The 22,613-nt window shown below is 41.8% G+C and overlaps 1 protein-coding gene across 2 annotated transcripts in view; it reads left to right on the top strand.

Moving 5' to 3' along the window:
• EFL1 (elongation factor like GTPase 1) overlaps nt 1-22,306 on the top strand; it is a gene marked incomplete at its 5' end in the record, with an annotated part of 127,099 nt that extends 104,793 nt beyond the window's left edge. For both annotated transcript variants that reach the window (XM_079701277.1, XM_079701276.1), the window contains 3 exons: nt 1,072-2,054; nt 12,134-12,318; nt 21,980-22,306. In XM_079701277.1, coding sequence (XP_079557403.1) covers nt 1,072-2,054; nt 12,134-12,318; nt 21,980-22,168 — 1,357 coding nt within the window. In that variant the 3' untranslated portion in view covers nt 22,169-22,306. The remainder of the gene's footprint in view (nt 1-1,071; nt 2,055-12,133; nt 12,319-21,979) is intronic.
• Nucleotides 22,307-22,613: the final 307 nt, after the last annotated feature.

The following is a 22,613-nucleotide window of genomic DNA, read 5'->3' as shown; positions in this document are numbered from 1 at the left end:
ATGAAACTAATAAGCTTGACACATTGTGAGAAAGGGGGCTTTCTGCCAGCCTGAGGTTCAAGACCTATGAGGTTCAAGACCTATGCTGTCTAGTAGAGTAGCCACTAACCACATATGGCTATTTTAAATTAAATTAAGATTAAATAAGGTTAAAAATTCAGTCCCTCAGTCATATTAGCCGCATTTCAAATGTTCAGTAGCTACGTGTGGCTATTTAAATGTAATTAAAATTAAATGGGGGCTTCCCTGATGGCGCAGTGGTTGAAAGTCTGCCTGCTGATGCAGGGGACACGGGTTCGTACCCCGGTCCGGGAGGATCCAACATGCCGCGGAGCAGCTGGACCCGTGGGCCATGGCCACTGAGCCTGCGTGTACGGAGCCTGTGCTTCACAACGGGAGAGGCCACGGTGGTGAGAGGCCTGTGTACCGCAAAAAAAAAAATTAAATGAAATAAAAACTTTGTTTCCCCAGTTGTACTAGCCACATATCTCTGTAATCATAGTACAGATATAGAACATTTCCATTATTTCAGAAAGATCTTTTGGAGAGTGCTACTCTAGACAAACTCCTAGGTCTTGCCAGCCTCACCATGAGCCACATCAAAGCCAAATCCACTGTCAGGATTTGACTGGATATCCTGAAGTTCTGTGATTTTTTTTTTTTTTTTTTGTCTCTTTAGAGTTATAATCATTGAGCTGTTCTTCTCCAGATTCTTAAAGTGGCAGATATTATTTTAAAGAACTCATGTAAAATCTTATTAAAACATTTATTCTCCACTCAGAACATTCTTATCTAAATACATGGTTTATTTATTTTGAGAATGAACAAAGCAGTGAGATTCTAGTATATGCAAAGAACTCCCTGAAGGTCTGTTCCCATTAGAGGTGGTCTTTTGAATCTGAAATGAAAGTGGTTTTTGAATTCTGATATAATGTAAATTACCAATATTTCCTAGTAAAATAATTTTTATATTTCTATGTTTTTGCAGAATATTCATTATGTAATATTTCTACATGGGCATTTTGATGCCATTTTGTTTATAACCTTGTGTTATTTCTCTTGACTCTGTAGGTTTGCAAAGATTCAAATCAGTGTATCTGAACCCATTATTCCATTCAGAGAAACAATCACAAAACCCCCCAAAGTTGACATGGTCAATGAAGAAATAGGCAAACAACAAAAAGTTGCAGTCATACACCAAACAAAAGAAGATCAAAACAGAATCCCTGAAGGAATCCAAGTTTACTCTGGTGGGCTAATCACCATGACAACCCCCAATAAACTTGCCACACTCAGTGTTCGAGCCATGCCCCTTCCAGAAGAAGTCACTCAGATTCTGGAAGAAAATAGTGATTTGATTCGTTCTATGGAGCAATTGATATCCTCTTTGAATGAGGGTAAAAACACTCAGATGATTCACCAGAAGACCCAAGAGAAAATTTGGGAATTCAAAGGAAAACTAGAGCAACATCTAACAGGGAGAAAATGGAGGAACACTGTTGACCAAATCTGGTCATTTGGCCCAAGAAAATGTGGGCCCAACATATTAGTAAATAAAACTAAAGATTTTCAGAATTCAGTGTGGACAGGCCCAGATGGCAAAGCTTCAAAAGAAGCCAGTAGATATCGAGATTTGGGCAATAGCATCGTGAGTGGCTTCCAGCTAGCAACCCTCTCTGGCCCCATGTGTGAGGAGCCTCTCATGGGTGTCTGTTTTGTTCTGGAAAAATGGGACCTAAGTAAATTTGAAGACCAAACAGTAAGTGATAAACAGAATCAAGAACAAAGTGATCTGGTAAAAGAGGGACAGGGGGAAGGTGAAACCTGTTCTGGTAGAGATGAACACCAAGACCTACAAGGTGGCTGCTCCGAGCCATTTGAGAAGAAGGCTTCCCAGAAAGGAGAGTCTTCACTCACCGACTGCTATGGACCCTTCTCAGGACAGCTCATTGCCACCATGAAGGAAGCCTGTCGCTATGCACTGCAAGTGAAACCTCAGCGTCTGATGGCAGCAATGTACACGTGTGACATCATGGCCACCAGTGATGTTCTCGGTAAGGCAAGAAAGGTAAAGACTGAGAAATACCATGAATAACAGCGGAAGTCTCCCAGATCAGAAAGCTTAAACTCATTTAATATTTTTTTTTGCAGAAGCTACATTATCATCTGATTTTCAGGAACTAAGATCTTAGAAAGCCAGAGGCCTTAAATATTAAAATCTTGGGGGCAAGGGAGTGGAAGTTTTGCCAACTTAGGATATTTTATTTTTTTAAAATAGAAAGACTTTTCTGCAACAGAAGGTCTGGTAAATGAGGTTTAAACTTCTCATATATTTTACCATCCAAACCCGTGCAGTAGTTTTTCACAAGGGAATAACCATATCAGTCTGGGTAACCAAAGTTGTGACAATGATCAGAGAATAAGGTGACATTCTCGTACTCCTAACACAAAGCGCTTCTGTGAATTCTGGGTGTCTTCTGAAGAAGAAAATTATTTGGGACTTTATCCACTGCTAACTATTATATCAGATCCTACTGCTGATTTTTCTGTCTTTGGGAGAAGAACCTTTAAGATCTCAGGAGACATTGAACCCTGGCACTTGGTAGCTATTTTGACTTTTGACAGATTTTACTTCAGTGAGACTTATTTTCTTCACCTCTGAAACAGAAGGTAATAATTCATTGGAGGTTGTGAAGAGTAGCATGAGAACACAAATATGGGACCTAGAACCATGCCTGGCACACGGTAGTTCTCTTTACCCTCTTGAGATCGTGGAACTGCTTCAGCGGTGAGGAGGGTAGAAGGGGGAATTGAGATGAGAATTGGATGAGCGAGTGGACCAAATTGTTGTGTTTTCTCGAGCTCTGAGGTCCTTTGAGTCAATACGTGGTTCCTTTACATTCTTTTTGGTAAGGTTCTTTTGCCGATTAATTCCTAAAAGCATAAATCTAAATTGTTGGGGGTTTTCTTCCCCAAAAAGAAATTTAGCCTTGCATCACAGTAAGGTTCCTGTGAGAGGAACTGAGCACCCATAGCAGCATTTCAAAAACAGTTGAGTTAAACACAGGTACATAGATTTGGTTACTCTGGGATGGCTTAAAGCCAGTATGTGCTGTGAGTCAGATTTGCAGATACGGCCTGGAATATGTGGTGTTTCTCAACCTTACTTGAATACAGCATCCTATTAACATCTCACGGAATCCGTAGCTTAGTTCGAGGAACACCGATCTAGACCATTCCCAGGTGTTCTTCACATTTCCATTGAGAACCTTCTTAATTTGAGAAGGCAGAGGTAGAATTAGAATCAAGCAGTCTTAATTCCTTCAGAAAAAGACCTCAGAGGTCTTCTCCAGTCTCTCCTATGCTGACAGATGCTTATACCACCTCTGCTTGAATACTTCTGTTGATGGGCAGCTCACAGCCAGTTCCGGGATTAAACTGTATTTCTCATATTGAGCAAAAAAGTCTTGTCTCCTGCTGGTTTCTCACCATTCATACCACCATTCGTCCCTCTTACATGCAGTAGCACTTCATATATTTGAGGGGAGCATTCGTTTTCTAGTTTTATATCTAGGGGAAAACGCTCCACATCCTTCACCTGGTTTTCAGGATATGATTTTTTTTAATCCTTCCATTGTTCCAGTTGCTGTCCTTTGGACATACTTCCTTTGGTCAGCCTCCCTCTTAAATAAAGCAGCCATAAACAGCACCCCAGATACCATCTCACCCGTACAGACACAGATACACTGCTACCTCCCACATGCGGTACAGCGTTCTTCTTTTAATGCAGTTCAGCAGTTGCATCTTGTCATTCACTTGTGAGAAGTTAGGATCAAACTCATTTTTTTTTAAATGAGTTTGTCTTTCTATTTTGTTCCCCCAAAAGCTGGATTTAAATTTTAGTGACTGAAATTATGTAGAACTCCTATATTTACATACGAGTAAACTGGGTCTATACAATTAATTTCTCCCCTTAGGTTGTGTGTGTGTGTGTGTGTGTGTGTGTGTGTGTGTGTGTGTGTGTGTGTAAAATACATAATAAACATTACAACAATAGTGAAGGAAGTTTGGGGTTTTTTTAATGCCAAGAAAAAGAAGTCTCAACACCATAATCTTTTTTATTTATTTATTTTTGGCTGCATTGGGTCTTCATTGCTGTGCACGGGCTTTCTCTAGTTGCGGCGAGCAGGGGCTACTCTTCATTGCCGTGTGCCGGCTTCTCATTGCAGTTGTAGAGCACAGGCTCTAGGCACGTGGGCTTCAGTAGTTGTGGCACGTGGGCTCAGTAGTTGTGGCACATGGGCTTATTTAGTTGCTCCGTGGCATGTGGGATCTTCCTGGACCAGGGCTCAAACCCATGTCCCCTGCATTGGCAGGCGGATTCTTAACCGCTGCGCCACCAGGGAAGTCCCTCAACACCATAATCTTCACACATTGATTCATTAAAAAATTTTTTTTCATGTGTCCTTTTCTTGTCTGGTGAGAAGTGAAACTCAATAAGTAGTGAATTGAATGTTGTGATGAAGTTGAGGTCCTTTGTATATATTGCATTCCCCTGATTATCAACTTACCAACCATCTTATAAGAAGAAATAAGCTTAGGTTGATAGCATTTTGTGTTAGAAAGTCCGTGTCATCTCCAAAGGTTTACCTCATGCTTCTATAAATATATACAAACCTTTATAATGTTTTCTTAAAATTCTGTAGGAAATTAGTGTATGGCTTTCTAGTCTGTAGTTTATGGAAACCAGTGCTTTTATCCTTAAAAAAGTTCATTTATCATTTGCCTTTTACCTGTAGTTTGGCAGCTACCCTGCTATCCACAAGTTCTCAAAAGGGCAAATTTCTCTAGGGCCATGAGATAGAATTCTGGTCTTGGAGACTTGAACTCGTTTAAGAAGGCCAGGTACTTATCAACTGCTCAGCTATCTTGAACTTCAGCATTCTTCTATCATGTTTGTTCTACTTGCTGTAGTTTCTTCCTCATTCTCCTTACTGAAGAGAATGGAGGTAACGTAGGTGTTGAGAACCAACCCTGGCCTTCTTGCTGTCCTGTATTAATGTTACACTGGCCTCTCCAAGTTGTAGCTGTGACCCTTTTTGTTGTCTTTAACTCTGTTACTTGGTAGGCTCGCCTTACTCTAGTTTTCAACATCCAGGACATACTATGATCCTCCCTTAGTTGTTTGCTATCTTCTTCTTCTTCTATCTACTGTGCCTGTCCTCTTAAAATAGGAGTCAGAAGGCACAACAGAGTGCCTTCCATGACCCAACAGATTTTGGAGCTATTTATTTTGGGTGGGGAGGATCTCTCCTCCTTTTTTCTCATTGGGATCATTCATGATTGATATTTTCAGACTCTTGTTACTCCCCAAAGGAATTTTATCTTAGGGTTTGTTATCCTAAAGCCTGTTTGTTTTTTTGTTTTTCTTTTCCTTTATGTGTTTGAAATGAGCCTTCCCAAAGTCTAGGTTCCATGTAGATCTATCTATGCCTGTCTTTCCCTCCCTTATTCCCAGCATAATAGGAACACATATTTCCTCCCCAAATGGCCATCTCTCCTTACATAATCCATTTAGAGCAGCATTTGTCCTTTCTGAGAAGACAGCTTTTCAGCACAACACATGAAGCTAGGTTGGCATTTATTGGAAATTCCCAGCAGACTGTTGAGTCACCTTTGTTGAGTCAGTCCTCTGTGTCCATTTTTCCATCTGTGTTAGGAAGTCACCACTAGGACCCTGCATGTGACCAGGCAGTCCCTTGAATATCACTTGTCATCCTGCACTTTGATCTTCATCCTGGCACTTTTCACCTGGCCAGCTGAGTCAGTTCTGGCACTTTCTAGGGATAGATGCTTATCTTAGCCTTCAGGGTTATATGCCCTCTTCTCCCTTAGGAGCAGAATATGTCTTTGCCTTGCCTTATCCAGGTACAAATCTCAACTTTGTATATGTGGATTGGTTAGTACAGTTGACCCTTGAACAACACGGGGCTTAGGGGTGCTGAGTGACCACACAGTTGAAAATCCATTTATTACTTTACAGTTGGCCCTCCCTATACATGGCTCCACATTGGTAGATTCAGCTGCGAATTTTGTAGTACTATAGTATGTACTTAGAAAAATCCACTTATAAGTGGACCCACACCGTTCAGACCTGTGTTGTTCAAGGGTCCACTGTACACAGTCTGTACCAGTGTTGCTGGTCAGCCTTCTTAATACATTTCTCAGAGATCAACTGGCTACCACACCCACTGCCTTACAAAGAAGCTGTGTTTAGATTTGATCTGGAATTTTTTTTATTCCTGAATTGGTTTGAGGCCTTCTTGCTTAGACTAGAGAATCTCCTCCTAAGCCTGTTTTCTCTTGTTTTGAGGGATTCTTTGGTAATGATGACCAGTTTTTAGTATCCAAGGTCTATCAGGATACTCAGCTCTTCACTTGTGTTTTCCTTTTTCTTTCTAAATCACCACCTTCACCTGGAAAAAGAAATGAGGAGACCTCTATGTTCCTGAGGCTTTTTGCTTTCTCCCTGGATATTCAGAGATCTTCCAGGAAAACTTCAGACTGCTGCTGGTTCCTTTAATTCTCCAAGAATTGGCACAAGACAAATAAAAGGACAAGTCAGGTCTTTTTTATTTAGTAAGATGAGTTAGTCTCTTTTTAAAACTCTTTTCTACACAGATTTTTAAAATAAGCAATCCTTTTATAAATGTATAGAATTGCTTATGGTCAAAATGGGAAATTTTGCAGAAAAAATAATCATCTTAAAATTGTTTTGTCTGGGGAAATAATCCCAAGAAAATGACCTCCTTTACTTGTAAAACCTGCTTTCCTAACTGTGGTTTTATTTTCATTTTTTACCCATGAAAATTGCCTTTTATGAGCTTGAACGGACGTAAGAATTGGTTTGTGTTTTTAATTGATCATCATGTGACTAGTAAATTGTCTCTTTTCATATTTCTAATAACCTGTTAACGTCTTTCATTCTTGCTCTCCATTGTTTTTACCTTTGGCGATAACTTCACATATAAAATATAACTTTTTCTGTTAGTGTTAGTTTTACTCACATCTACAATTATTATAGTTCTTCTATTTTATTTGTAGGGATAAATGCTTATATTGTTAAAACATATGTGTTTTAATATATCAGAAACATTCTTAGTAAGTATTACTGTTTACTTTTAAAAACCTATTCTTATTTCATACTTGGAGTTCTTTTTATATTTCACCAGCATTTCATAATTCAACAAAAATTTATTGAGCTATATATGCCAGCACTATGTTAAGCATGGTTCCTGCTTTGAGAAATAAGTTAAGGTGACAAAGCTTAATTATGTAAAACAATTAGTAAAATACAATTGAATTTAGTGAATAAATATGGGTTTTTAGTGAAATTTTATGAGAAATTTGGATTAGCAAAATTCAAAACAGGGTAAATCTTTTGAAAGTGATTGTACTTTGAAATGGGCTTTGATGATGGATGGAATAATTTTGAGTTCGTCAACTAGGTATTAAATTGGCTTTCTTTGTACCACAGCACTGAAGACCTCTGTTGAACTTAAAGTAAACTCCTTTCCAGTTGGTTTTATAGACACTGCTGTGCAGCATTACCTTTCTAATCCTGGACACTGGTTGGTTGAACCCAACAGTAAAACCTTGCATTTACCCACACTGTGTCTTATTAAATTTGGGTCCTTACCTAGTTATCCTGATTCTGTCAAAGAATTTATTACCTTTGCCAGCTTCATGTCAACTTTGGATTTGATCACCATGCCTTCTGAATTTTTAAGTGGCTGATTATCATAGTAAGGGCACAGAGCTGTGAACAGAGCACTGACAGTTCACTAAGGACATCCTTCCAGGGTGGGAGTGACTTGTTAGCACCCATTTCTATCTAATAGCAACCAGCCCACATTCCCCATTACGTCCACAGCACACTTCATCTCATATTTGGTTGAAGACCACCTGCATCCTGTCGACCACATTTGCTTGATTTAGCAGTCTGGTTGTTCTGTGACAAAAGGAAAAGAGGTTTGTGTGACCTAGTTTATAAGAATAAGAAATGCCCACCGATTTCTTTGTGTGTGTGTGTTTTTAATTGAAGTTATACCGCAAGTGTTACCGACAGTAACAGAAACCACAAGATGAAAGAAAAATCTTCCGCCTTGGAAGTCAGCCTATCATTTTTCATTTTCTTTTACCATCTTTGTCCATAATAGTACATTTTGCATAGCTATTATGCATTGTGGTAGAGACAGTTTGATGTTTTGCTTTTTACATTTATTATTTGTTTTACAAACACTTCCATTTGGCTACTTAGTATTCATAATTTTAACCTCTGCATAATATCCTATCAATTTGATGTGTTGTAATTTACTTCCCATCATCCCCAAATTGGAAATTCACATTGTTTCCTGTTTGTTTACTATTAGAGAAAACATTGCTGTGGACAGCTGCTTCCTTTCCTAAATTCTGAAAAAAAATAACATACCTTTAATTGCCAAACTTTCAGCTCTAAAGATGGTAGAATCTGCAGACCAATCTTAACTGCCTATTATGGAAGAAGAAAATATGTGTATAAGAATCTGTAATGCCACAAAAGAACAGATTAGGTTCAGTAAAGCCCAAATGGTGAAGAGATTATTTTGATCTTGGGATCTCACAGAACACTTTGTGGAACGAGTTGTTTTTGAATGGTCTTTAAATGATGAAAAGGATTTGACTATAAAGCTGGGCTAAGAGTATTCTGAGTTGGAGAAACTGTGAGCTCAGAGTGGAAAAACCTCAAACGTGTCCTGTGGGCAGTGAGGGGTTTACCTTGGCTTAGAGCGTAGAGTCTGTGCTCTGTGCTCTAGGGTCTGGCAGTTTCAGGAGCTGGAGTGGTGGGTTCCTGCCAGGTCATAGAGGGCCTGGAGTACAGGCTGAGACATTTATAGTGTAGTCATTAAAAGTGGAGCCCTGTTCAAAACCAGTTCAGGCAATTAACCTTTCTGTTGCTGCTTCTTTCCTGACGGATGCCTCTTCCCTGGTGCCTTGCGTACGGTAGGGCGCACCGTGATCTTCCTTTGAGTGAGTGAACAAATGCCTGAGGTGTTACGACCAGTTGAAGGGGTATCAAAATATTCTGTCAGGGGCCACAGGGTCAGAAATCCTCATTGATAGGACTGCATTCATTTCTCAGTGTCACCTCAGCAGTGGAGAGGGTCGCTGAGTGCATCCAAGCATTGGACACAACTGTCATGAGCTCCAAGTGTATTTGGAAGGTTTTGTTATAGCTGGTTTCCATCGTTCAGTGATCCATCACTGTGTCCCAGTTTTAGGATTTAGTTTTAGTGGAATTAAAATGGAATGGCCCAAAATTACATGATTAATTACATTCAGTTCCAATTATAATGATTGATCCAAGCCTGCTGGCACGACCCATGAAGGAGGGGAGGAGCAGCCAGCCTCTGCAGCAGCAGCCAGGCGGCTCGTCCCTGCTGGCCCAGCTCCTCGTAGTCTGTTTGCCCCAATTTACTCATTCTTTCCCCCTGCCCACCACATTGTTTTGTATTTACTTCCATAAACCACCTTAAACCTTTCCTTAGAGTGAGGTAGAGGAGTGAATAAAGATGACTAGTTCACACATGGTAGCTATTACAGTAATGTTTTTTTCTCATAAGAATCTCAGGCAAGCCATATATAACCTAGAGTGGATCACTAATAAAGACTAATTATTCTGCTTTTTTCAAGAGCTTTTCAGACTGTACCTAAAATACGGCTTTCAGTTCTAGAAACTGCTTTCCAAAAGCAACGTAAATAAATTGTAGTCGTTCAAATAGGAAAGTGGTCAGGATGGGACAGGAAAGGAAGGTCGTGACAGAGAAAGAGGAGATGTTGAGACTGGAGAAGAGAAGGCTGGATACTGTCTTCAAGTAGCTTAAAGGCTGGTCTGTGGACGAGGGGTTAAACCTGTCCCATAGGACAAAAACTGGGCCTAATGGTTAGAAACTTGGGGCTCAAGAATTGTCTACCAATCAGCGCTGTCCAAAGATGGAATGGCCTGCCCTGGGAGGAAGTGAGTTTTAGACATATGCAAGCAGAATCTAAATGACTACTGTGGTAGAACTTGACCCCTGAGTTCCCTTCTAGCCCACTGTTCCTGTGATTCTCTGACTGAGATTTCTAGTGTGAATGACAGGGGAAACGACTTTAAAATTCAGGAGTGGAGTTGCCTTTCGCAACAGGCAATGTACTGTGTCTTAGACACGTTGAATTTAAAAGGAAGTTGCGCTCCACCGTGGAGATGCCCTGGCAGCCACAGTCCCAGTAAATGTGGGATTGGAGGTCCAGTGAGAGGCCAGGCTTAGAAATAGAGTCCCAGGAGTCCCAGACATAAAGTTAATAATTTAACCACACAAATGAGAAATGAATGGGCTTTCTGAAGGGAAAGTTTGTTTGGAGAAGGGTATGGAGCCTCAATGAATACTCTTAGGAAGAAGTCATACCCTTAAGAATTATTGTAGTAGACAGTAGAATGATGGTTGTTAGAGGGCCAGGGGTCAAAGGAAGGTGACACTAAGGTTGGAGAGATTTGTCAGAGAGGGTGTTGATCAGTAGCTGCAGAAACCGCAGAGAAATCACAGAGAATGAGGATTGAGAAAAAGACATTTAGGATAGGAATATGAAAATTATTGTGAAATTTCAAGGAAGCAGTTTTAATAGAGCTCAGGGCAACCGGTAGAGCCTGGGTGTTAAAGAAGGAGCACACAGTGAAGACGCGAGAGGCGGTCCCTTAGGGCATGTGGGGCAGGACGAAGGGGAAACTGTGGAGGCCGGCGTGCGAGTGGGGAAGAGGACAACTGTGCCTGTCATCACTGATGGAATTTTTAATTTATTTGTTTTGATGCTAAGCCAAGAGATGCAGAAGGCCTGCCGGAGTTTTTAAGGTTTTTTTAATGTTTAAGCCTTGCGACACAATGGGTTTCCTGCCATTTGTTTTCCTTTATCCTTCCTAATAACCACCACCAGGGGGAAATCTAAGTCAGAGAGAAAAGTTTGCCCTGTGTCCTCCGTGCCTAGTCTAAAAAATAAAAAATAAGTAAGGTGGCATCCACACCAGATCACTACCCAGTTATTTAGGACGGAGGGAAGAGTCCAGAACTCAGTGTGGTAGTCAGAGGAGACTTGCACTCTGCTTCACTGCAATGTGTATATTTTTAAGGCTAATATATTTATAGATCACTTATGTAATTAAAATTATTTTTTCTAAATGGAAGGTGAAAGTGGGGGCTTTAATGAGTGTACCCGTTAGCTAAAGCAAGTTCCTTCCAGTTGTCTGTGATCTCCAGTTTATCTCTGTTCTCTGCAGTCTGTTCTGCTTACTAATTGATTGGATAGTCTGAGCACCCAGAGGCAGTCATACAGAAGCCAGTCAGAGGGCAAGGGGTCTCCCTCCTGAGTGGAAGGCAGAATTGTGCCTAAAGATGAAATAAAAGTGTTAGCCAAGAGGATTTGCTAGAATTCCTGTGACGTGGCAGTAAAAATTGTTACCAGACATTAAAGATTCCAGACTCAGTTTTCAGGTAATAAAACCCTTATATTTGTACCACTGAAATATTATCAGCTTAAAACAAATACGAGCAAGCATATATATATGTGCGGCTTTAATTTTTAGTATAAAAATGTCATTGAGCCAGTTGATTGCTTACCAGTCCCAAATAGCTTGTCATCATGATAATTATCATCACATTAATAATGTCTTGAAATTATTAGAATATTTTAACATTTACAAAGCCCAGTCACACTCATCTCGTTGGATTTCAGACCCAAAGACACCTCGTAGTGAAATTGTATCAAAAGTTCCTTTTAAAGTCTCCTGCTTCTCACGCTGTGTTGGGGGGATTGTCTTTGGGTAATGCAGTTTGGGGTGATTTCACCTTTTGTTATCATTTGTTTCTGATTTTACTATAATTGTCACGCTTTACTGTTTAAATAAACACATGAAAATTTCCCATGCTTTTATAAACCAAAATTATTGGGAACAAAGTTAATCATTAGTTGATTGTTACAGGGTACAGGAGTAGTCCCATCATTGTGTCGCTCAAGACATGTAACCGGTCAATGAATTTAAAAGGTGTATATGGCTTTGCAGGTCGGGTCTATGCGGTCTTGTCAAAGAGAGAAGGTCGAGTGCTACAAGAGGAAATGAAAGAGGGGACGGACATGTTCATCATCAAGGCTGTGCTGCCCGTGGCCGAAAGCTTTGGCTTTGCTGATGAAATCAGGAAGAGGACAAGTGGCCTGGCCAGCCCGCAGCTGATATTTAGCCACTGGGAGGTAAGAATCCAAATCCCCGTTCCTTCCTTTGCATCTATGGATGTGCTTCCTTATAGATGGTGCCAAGAGTAGCAGACTACTTCCCAGGCCATGTGGCCTTCCTCTGGCTCTGCTTAGTCAAATGGACAGGACAAAGCAGATGGCATTTTTTCATCCAGGTTGAATGACCCTTAGGTTATATGTGCTGTGTAATACACACACACATATATATTCATTTTTTTTTCGTTTGATGTAAAATTTAAGACAGAACATTTAATCCCTTTTTTCCCTCCAAAGATAATACTGTAGATAAGAAAACCACAGATATTTTGAAAGTGAAACTTTAAGGTATTGTTTCTTCTGGGGAAAAAGTACTTCTAGCATTTAAAGGCAAACAGTTATGCTTCTTACAAGGGACACCTTTAAATTATTACATGTTACATATTCTTCAGTCCCCATTATAGAGATTCGAGGCTCCTGTGGCTTTCAAGTGTTGTGGAATAAAATGGCTCATCAAAACGCTTCATTGTCAGTGTAGGGAAAGGTAGGTGAAAGGCAAACCTTATTTGTAATCAGAAATGCAAACTTAACAGGTCCACATTGCTTGGGAGAGAAGAGAGGATTGTGAACACATTGTTTTTTAACTTAGGGCAAGAAAATAATAACAAGAAAGGATGGGGAGGTCAGACCGGCCTTTGTGAACAGATCCTTAAAGGAAAGGTAGAAGCTAGCAGCTCAGGAGGAGAGAAGGATATTGGGTTAGAGGGTGCCTGTGTGAGAAGCAGTGAAGGAAAGCTGTAGGGCATGTGCAGAAAGCAATGTGTTATGTTTCAAGACAAAGCCTTTAAGGTCAGGAATAGCATTTTTAAACTGTAGGTTGTAAGTTTGAAAGGTGGTTTTAGGAAAGTTCTGTTGTCACTGTTTACAGGGGACCTAAGTAACTTCACATTATTCTCTTGTATCGTGGAGGTGTATAGTTTAGTGGAAGGAGCATTGACTTTGGTGTTGAGAAGTCCTGGTTTCAAATATTAATTCTGCCACTTATTTGGACAAATTGTGGAACCTCCCTGAGTTTGTTTTGCCCCTGAGATATAAGGTTTATGGAATATCTAGCCTAGTGCCTGACACTGGTAGGCCCTCCCTGGCATGAAGATTGTTTTCTTGTCAACATTCTTAGAGTCTGTGTCATGTTCCTTTTGGCTCTCTCTCAGCAATGTGGCATTGCACTCAACTTCACACAAATAATCCAGACTTTTTCCTTAAACTATTTAAACAAAGCTCATGGTTTAGGTTCAGTGCTAAGCTCTTTTTACTTCTTTCACTTTCTTTAGCCAGCTGGGTCCCTTTCTCTAGAATGCTTCCGAGGAGCAGTTTAAATTTAGATAGTATAGAGGAATGGGAATAACTGAGGGAGAACTTTCTCTTTAAAAGGAATTCTATAGTCAAGTGAATCTGGCAAAGTAAAGAAAGGTGACACTTCAGCAAAACTAACTTTGGACAGGGCAAATTTGATTTTAGTTGGGCAAGTTCATATCATCTAAATTGATACAAGTGAAGTTGCTAGTCCAAAACACTCAATTGTGTCTGCTTCTCCTTAAAAAGAGAAAGTTACATTCTTAGTACTTGATAGAACTAAAGTTAATGTTCTAATTTAGGTTACATTTTTTTTGGTTGTCAGTACAAACTACATTTTAACAGTGATTTACTATGAAATTTTTCTTGCATCTTTTTCTAGAAACTAAATGACGTTTTGATGGTTTTATTGGCCTATATCTGAATAGATGCCATTGCTGTACTTCATTATGTAGAAAACAGTAGCACAAAACATTTAAGTTATTTGTTAATGCCCACACTTATGGGTAGTAATTTCCCACTTATCCAAACTTCTAGCTTTTTGGTTTTGCTTTTTGGCACTCAACTTTTACATAAAAACACAAACCAGTAAGAAGTAGAAGGAATGGATTTATAAAGGCAACTTCTGAAGAACTATGTCTATAGTGTAAATATATTACTGAAGTTCCTAATGAAAAACATTAGCGTTATCCCCCACGTGTTTTAGTGACCAGATGTGTGATTACAGGACAGTGCAGCTAAATGATGCTTAGAACTGAAGAGAGACTTATTCCACTTCAAAGTAATGACCTTGAGAAGTGAAACACTTTCTTCATTTGTGCTGCCGTTGCTGAAAACTGCCTTCAGAACTTGCAGCTCATGCTTCTGAATATCTTAGAGATGACAAGTCGTCCATCTCATTCAGATGGCCTTGAGAGTAGAAGGACGTGTGCTCACTCCCTCTTGCGAGAGCACTGGAATCACAACTAACTGCTGAACAGTCATCGACAGGAAGACACTGGAACTCACCAAAAAAGATACCCCACATCCAAAGACAAAGGAGAAGCCGCAGTGAGATGGTAGGAGGGGCGCAATCACAATAAAATCAAATCCCATAACCGCTGGGTGGGTGACTCACAGACTGGAGAACAATTATACCACAGAAGTCCAGCCACTGGAGTGAAGGTTCTGAGCCCCACGTCAGGCATCCCAACGTGGGGGTCCAGCAACGGGAGGAGGAATTCCCAGAGAATCAGACTTTGAAGGCTAGCAGGATTTGATTGCAGGACTTCGACAGGACTTGGGGAAACAGAGACTCCACTCTTGGAGGGCACACACACAGTAGTGTGCACATCGGGACCCAGGGGAAGGAGCAGTGACCCCATAGGAGACTGAACCAGACCTACCTGCTAGTGTTGGAGGGTCTCCTGCAGAGGTGGGGGTGGCTCTGTCTCACCATGGGGACAAGGACACTAGCAGCAGAAGTTCTGTGAAGTACTCCTTGGCATGAGCCCTCCCAGAGTCCGCCATTAGCCCCACCAAAGAGCCCAGGTAGGCTCCAGTGTTGGGTCGCCTCAGGCCAAACAACCAACAAGGAGGGAACCCAGCGCCACCTATCAGCAGACAAGCAGATTAAAGTTTTACTGAGCCCTGCCCACCAGAGCAACACCCAGCTCTACCCACTACCAGTCCCTCCCAACAGGAAACTTGCACAAGCCTTTTAGATAGCCTCATCCACCAGAGGGCAGACAGCGGAAGGAAGAAGAACTACAATCCAGCCTGTGGAACAAAAACCACATTCACAGAAAGATAGACAAGATGAAAAGGCAGAGGGCTATGTACCAGATGAAGGAACAAGATAAAACCCCAGAAAAGCAACTAAATGAAGTGGAGATAGGCAACCTTCCAGAAAAAGAATTCAGAATAATGATAGTGAAGATGATCCAGGACCTCGGAAAAAGAATGGAGGCAGGGATCGAGAAGATGCAAGAAATGTTTAACAAAGACCTAGAAGAATTAAAGAACAAACAAACAGAGATGGACAGTACAATAACTGAAATAAAAATACAGTAGAAGGAATCAATAGCAGAATAACTGGGGCAGAACAGATAAGTGACCTGGAAGACAGAATGGTGGAATTCACTGCTGCGGAACAGAATAAAGAAAAAAGAATGGGGCTTCCCTGGTGGCACACTGGTTGAGAGTCCGCCTGCCGATGCAGGGGACACGGGTTCGTGCCCGGTCCGGGAAGATCCCACATGCCGCGGAGCGGCTAGGCCCGTGAGCCATGGCCGCTGAGCCTGCGCGTCCGGAGCCTGTGCTCCGCAACAGGAGAGGCCACAGCAGTGAGAGGCCCGCGTACCGCAAAAAAAAAAAAAAAAAAAAAAACGAATAGGCCATGGGAAGAGGGCATACTCCGTTAAGAGGGCATAGTCCCGTTAAGAGGATGCTGCCCAAGTCCAGTGCCCAGAACACATCCCGCCACATCTAACAAGGCTCCGTCTGACAAGGAGGCTGGGCAACGTAGTCTTTAACTCATTCAGGAGTCAGCAAACTATGACCCATTACCTGTTTTGGTAAATAAAATATACTCATCTCTAGCCATACCCATTCATTTACGTATTTTATATGGCTGCTTTCCAGCAGACTTGAGTAGTTACAACAGAGGCCATGTGGCCCACAGTCTAAAATATTTACTGTCTTGAGATTTATAGAAAATGTGTTCCTACCTACCCCTCCCCCCAGAACCTAGGTCATCTGTATGCCCACCTGAAATACTAATACCAAAGAAAAAGAGGATAATAAGTATTTAGGAACAGTTAATACAAAACAGCAAAGTTTTACAAAACAGGCAGTTTTTGTCAACGTGAAAACCATGATGGTTTTTCAGTCTCCTTTCTCTCTCAAAATTAAAGGGCGGGGGGGAGCTGAAAGTTAATCTGACATACTTAATAGTAGTTTTTTCAAAAATATTAGTTTTTGACTTAGTTACAGCTAATCATTACAAATCCGCCCTTTAATAAATAACTTGAGAGAAAAATGTAGTCAAGGAAAGTTTGCTCCAGTTTTGTACCATCCTTCTGTCATCCCCTTGCCACCTGTCATGGTCCTGTTCCCAAAAGCTTCAAATCTTTTGAAAGTCTAGAAAACTACATTATAATTAAGTGTCATTGATCTGATCTTTTCTGGCTGTCTCAGTTTTCCCCCATAGTTAGGTTTAGAAATAACACAGTTGTTGAGATCTGGCTTCTCACTCCAAGGCACTTTTTTTCATTTGTATTCTACGACACCATATAATTTACAATCAAGAGCTTTTGAGAGAAAGTGCTTCAAAAAATAGAGAAAATAAAATTACAGGCATTTTCCATGAGGAAACCTTTGAAGTCAGCAATCTCATAATTTCTCTTTCTATGTTTTACCCTTCTATGAAAAAGGAAGAAAAGGAGCTAATAACAGACACAGAAGGAAAAATATTACCAGCCAGTGCTGATCTACATGTATGTCAGCATAACCTCAAGACTCGCTGCTGAGGGGTGGGCTAAAGTTCACTTTAGGGTAAGGAAGAAGTGATCACAGTCGCACTGAAGAAGTGTATTTTGGACATGGTGTTTGCCACCTGCCAGCCGTAACCATAGGGAAAATTGGGCAAAGTATTGAAACAGAGCTCCCAAAGCTTTTTTTCTTCTAGGCTTTTTTTTTTTTTTTTTTTGTAGTAATGCTCAGGGCCACAGCTAGCACTTGGGTGCCTTTCTTCCTGTGAGTTAGAAAATGGCATCCTCTTTAGGCTGTGGAGCTGCCAAAAAAACATTCTCACTGTAGGCACGTGAATTCTGGGTGAGCCAGTTAGAAGAAAGCATCTTTTCTTCCAAACTGATAGCAAGCTCTGCTCTGTCGCCTCAAGGATGCCTTTCTGTGGAGCATCTCCTGGACAGCCTTTGGGGTTGCCTTGTCATTACCCCACTGGGAGAATTCAAAATGACCCTAACATGGTCAGGTGGGACTGGACCAGGCTAGTCCTTTTCTGGTAAAGTGTACCCCATTGCCCCTTTTCTGAGAGTTTGTTTGGCATGCTGAGGCAAGAAGCTTCCAGATGTCCACACAGATACAGGAGGAGTGAAGGTGAAAACAGCAGCTGCCCGTGCTGGACAGAAGAGGTGTGGGCAGTGGGCCCGCATCGGGTCGAGTCCCCCGGGCAGCTAGAGATGGGCACAGAAAGCGGCCCTGGCAGCTCGGGAAACAAACTGAGCAAACCTCAGAAATATACACTGAGGTCCCAGGCAAAACTGGACCTTTCTGAAGCTCTGAAGTTACATTTTTGAGAAGAGGACACTCTGGTCTTCAATTGGCCAGTCTGAGTCTGATACCTCCCAACGAACACCTCACTTATTTCTCTTTATAAAATTTGTCACTTTTTTTTAACTGGATTAAAGATGTATTCACTGCTACCACTGAGAACTGCTAAGAACATGTGGCTTCTTTATATTCTATGATGGGTTTATCATCCAACTAGTTAGAGGAGGGCACTGATAACTGGCTTAAAACTAGTCTCTTAAAAGTGTAGTCTTTGGGGCTTCCCTGGTGGCACAGTGGTTGAGAGTCCGCCTGCCGATGCAGGGGACGCGGGTTCGTGCCCCGGTCCGGGAAGATCCCACATGCCGCGGAGCGGCTGGGCCCGTGAGCCATGGCCGCTGAGCCTGCGCGTCCGGAGCCTGCGCGTCCGGAGCCTGTGCTCCGCAACGGGAGAGGCCACAACAGTGAGAGGCCCGCGTACCGCAAAAAAAATAAATAAATTAAAAAAAAAAAAAAAAAGTGTAGTCTTTGTGGATGACTGCCCACGTAAATGTTCCATTTCCTGACTTTCTTCTTCCCCTCTCTAAGCAACAGGGGGCCTTCTGTGGAAAGGGGGAGGGGATCCTCAGCTTCAACACAGTACCCTAGGTCCTCAGTGGCTTTGGCCAGGAAATGGCTTGACTGGTCCAGTCCCATCTGGCTACTGGGGCTAGTATGGTGGCACCAACCAGTTTCAGGAATCTCTCCTACCAACCACTTGTCTCTAGCCACAAAATCCCCACCTGCAGCTGCCTTTGTCTTGCCCCCAGGCTTCCACCAGCCTCTCAGCACCTTTGAATCCACTCACCAGTGTGTGGGAACTTCCAGATCAGCAGTATCACCCCACTACTCTGGTACCTCGTCAGATTAGACTTGGATGTGGCAGGGCCCCAGCAACCTGCTAATACTTGGCTAATGGCACCTTGGAGATATTGCTTATCCTCTGTAGATGTATACCCTGATGACACTTGAGTCCTTATACCTAGCATGTCATCGTTCTTCAGCCTGAGGGCACTACTCTGTGCTTTGACACACTTAGGAGGTTGTGACATGTGGTTGTGGCTGGGGGTGGGGGAGGAGAGTGGCAGACAGGGTCCCCAGAGGTGACTTTGGAAGCAAAGGGATTCATCTCCCGGGGACAGAATGCAGTAGCAGTTCTTTGAGTGGGTCTGTTTTTCCAGCCACAATAGGCTGGTGGTTCATAAAAGCACACAGAGACACTGCCCACTTTCCAGACTCTCCCCTTCCACTTCCATTCAACTGTGCTTACACTTGTAGCCCTAGTCTTGAATTCTGCAGCGTCAGAGAGAGTGGTGATGTGTTTTACTACATCTCTGGCATGACTTTACATACATTGATGATCTCATTTAGTCCTCATACAATCATAGGAGATTAGGACTTTTAATATTACACCTTTACAAACGAGAGAACTGAGGCACAAGATGCCTTTAAGTAACTTGCCCCAGTCATGCAGATCTGACTTCAGCACCAGCACCGTCAACCCCTGCGTTACATTCGCTCCAGCTTCTGCGCCTGCCTTGGATTTAGAGATGTGCCAAACCCTTCCTGGATCTGGGCTTACACACAGACTCCCCTACCAGCCCTGGGTAACCATCAGTCTGCATTCTATGTCTGTGATTTATCTATTCTGGACATTTTATACAAATGGAATCATATAATATGTAACCTTTTGTGTCTGGCTTCTTCCACTTAGCATACTGTTTTGGAGGTACATCCACATTTAGCATGTATCAGTATTCTTTGTATGTCTGTGTAACATTCTGTTGTATGTGTTGTATACCATAGTTTGTTCGTCCATTGATGGACATTTAGGCTTTTCCACCTTTTGGCTGTTGTGAATAGTGCTGCTATGTTCTTGCATGTATATGTATTGATACTTGTTTGCGTTCCTATTTTCAGTCCTTTGGGGTATATACCTATGAATTGCAGAGTCGTATGATAGTTCTGCATTTAACTTTTTGAGAAACCACCAGACTTTTCCACAGTGGCTGTAGCATCTTACATTCTTATCAGCAATGCATGAGGCTTCCAGCCTCTCCACATCCTCACCAACACTTTTTTTCCATTTTTAAAAAAAATAATAGTCATCCCAGTGGGTGTGAAGTGGTAGCTCACTGTTAAGTAAATTTGTTTTTCTAGGTTGCATTGGGTCTTCGTTGCTGCACGCGGGCTTTCTCTAGTTGCAGCAAGCGGGGGCTACTCTTCATTGCAGTGTGTGGGCTTTTCATTGTCGTGGCTTCTCTTGTTGCAGAGCACGGGCTGTAGGCACGCAGGCTTCAGTAGTTGTGGCACGTGGGCTCTAGAGCACAGGCTCAGTAGCTGTGGCGCACGGGCTTATTTGCTCCGCGGCATGTGGGATCTTCGCGGACCAGGGCTCGAACCCGTGTCCCCTGCGTTGGCAGGCGGATTCTTAACCACTGTGCCACCAGGGAAGTCCCGTCACTGTGGTTTTGATTCGAATTTCCTTCATGACTGATAACGTTAAGCATCTTTTCAATTGCTTGTTGGCCATTTGTATATCTTTTTTGGAGAAATGTCTATTCAAGTCCTTTGCCCATTTTTTATCAGGTTGTTTGGGTTTTTTTATTGTTGAGTTCTAAGAGTTCTTTATATATTCTGAATATCAAATCTGTCTTTTTAATTTACTTATTCTCCCTTCAGCAGTTTTCTGTTTAACCTACCCACTGAGTTTCTTTGGTTTTTTTTAATTTTAATGTCTAAAATTTTAATTTCTGGGATTTCTACTTCTTTCTTTTTCACAACTGCCTAATGTGTTATGGATGCTATTCCCCACCTCCATCTCCTTTATTTCTTGGAGGATTTTTAAATGAACTCTCCAGAATTTTCTCTTCAGATTACCTTATTATCTCTATTTGATTATTCACTCTCCCTTTTGTTGAGTCTGGCACCTGTCTTTCATGGTGCTGGATTTCCTTTTGTCTTCTGTATATCTTACTGGCAGGGTCATTTTCAGCCGGAATTCTCTCCTCCTCGGTCCTCCTGAGTGCCGTAGCTCTAACTGTAGCATTTGCAGTGGCTCAGCTTGGATGGTGCAGGACAGCAGACTCAGCACAGGCCGAGTCTGATCTTCAGAGGGTGACAGCTTTTATCTCATGACCTACAACTCATTTTCAGCCACAGCCCTGGGCAGACATGGTTATTCCAGCTCCAGAGAAGAGTGGATGGTTCTGGTCCCCACACACCTGGTTTATGTGGCTTTGGGCCCATGCTATGCACAGCTGTCTTGGCTTCCTATGGGAAGTGGATGGGGCTTTTGCCCTCACGTATTACTGTAGGCTCTCTTCTCTCCCTCCAAGAACCTCTCCCTTCCTGGTCCACGGAAATTTCCTTTTCTTGTGTTGAAGAGTGACAATTAGAAAATAAATTTTTCTTTCATTTCTGCATTTTAAATTGAAAAGTGTTGGGATTTGAGACCACTTGAGAAATACCACCTCTTTCCTCCCAATTGAGAAATAAGAAAAAACAACGAAAAGAACAAGGCATATAAAAGTCAGAATCTCACTGTTATTACTGATAAAGCTGATATTGTGGAATGTGGTCTTCATCTGTAGGCAATACCGAGCTCCTAATACTGCACTGAATTTTGGAGCAAAAAGCTCAGAATAATCAAGAATGGACTTACATGTGTTGGTCTTTGCTGAGGACAAAGGCAAAATTAGTGAAGTGACACTGATACCGAGGTATATCCTAGTGAAAGGGAGAGTTTTTTCTACTATATTATTCAAAATTAATAGTTTTCTTACTTAGTGTTATGTAAAGGCTCTAGGAGTAGAGAATAATATGTATGTTACAAGTTTTGTTGAATCTACTTCCATTTGTTCATACCGCCTGTGATCCTTCATATTTGTTTATTACCATTTCTAGCAAGCTTAACTCTTCATTGCTTCATTTTATTCTTAAGCTAAGAATGTATGCATTGACATTTGAAATGAAAGTATACTTGTCTAATCTAGCACATTCTGTCACCTTCATTTACAAGATCATTCCCAGTGACCCCTTCTGGGTACCAACCACTGAGGAGGAGTATTTGCACTTTGGGGAAAAGGCTGATTCTGAGAACCAGGCCCGGAAGTACATGAATGCAGTACGAAAGCGGAAGGGTCTTTATGTGGAAGAGAAGATTGTGGAGCACGCAGAAAAGCAGAGAACCCTCAGCAAAAATAAGTAACTACTACTGTTGGCAGATTCTTCTCTTTGTAATAAGTTAAGAAGTATCACACAGGCTTCGATACTGGGAAAATTTCTTTATGCTGCATCATCTCTGTGCATTCACTTTCAATAAAGCTGATCCATATCATATTTTAAAGAGGGCGTTCCAAGATGTTTTTGTAATTGATTCTGGTACAAGGCAAAAAGTTATAAATACTGCAGTGCTGCCTTCTTCCTACCCTATGTATAACCCCTTGGCAGCAAGACTCATGCTGTGGTGAGGGCAACCTGCTAAGTGCCGGGGGTAGGGTGTGCATATCCCCCAGTGGGCTGGGTCCTCTACACTGAGCACCCACCCCTCTGCCTGTCATCAGAGTGTCGCACTTCTGATTACATCCTCCACTTAAACATACTTCATATTTAATCATTGAATCACAGCATTTAACATCATTTGGAGAGACCGC

Source organism: Hyperoodon ampullatus (genome assembly GCF_949752795.1).
Source record: "Hyperoodon ampullatus genome assembly, chromosome: 3".
In the NCBI taxonomy this organism is placed as follows: domain Eukaryota; kingdom Metazoa; phylum Chordata; class Mammalia; order Artiodactyla; family Ziphiidae; genus Hyperoodon; species Hyperoodon ampullatus.
This window is presented reverse-complemented; position numbering and strand designations above follow the sequence as displayed.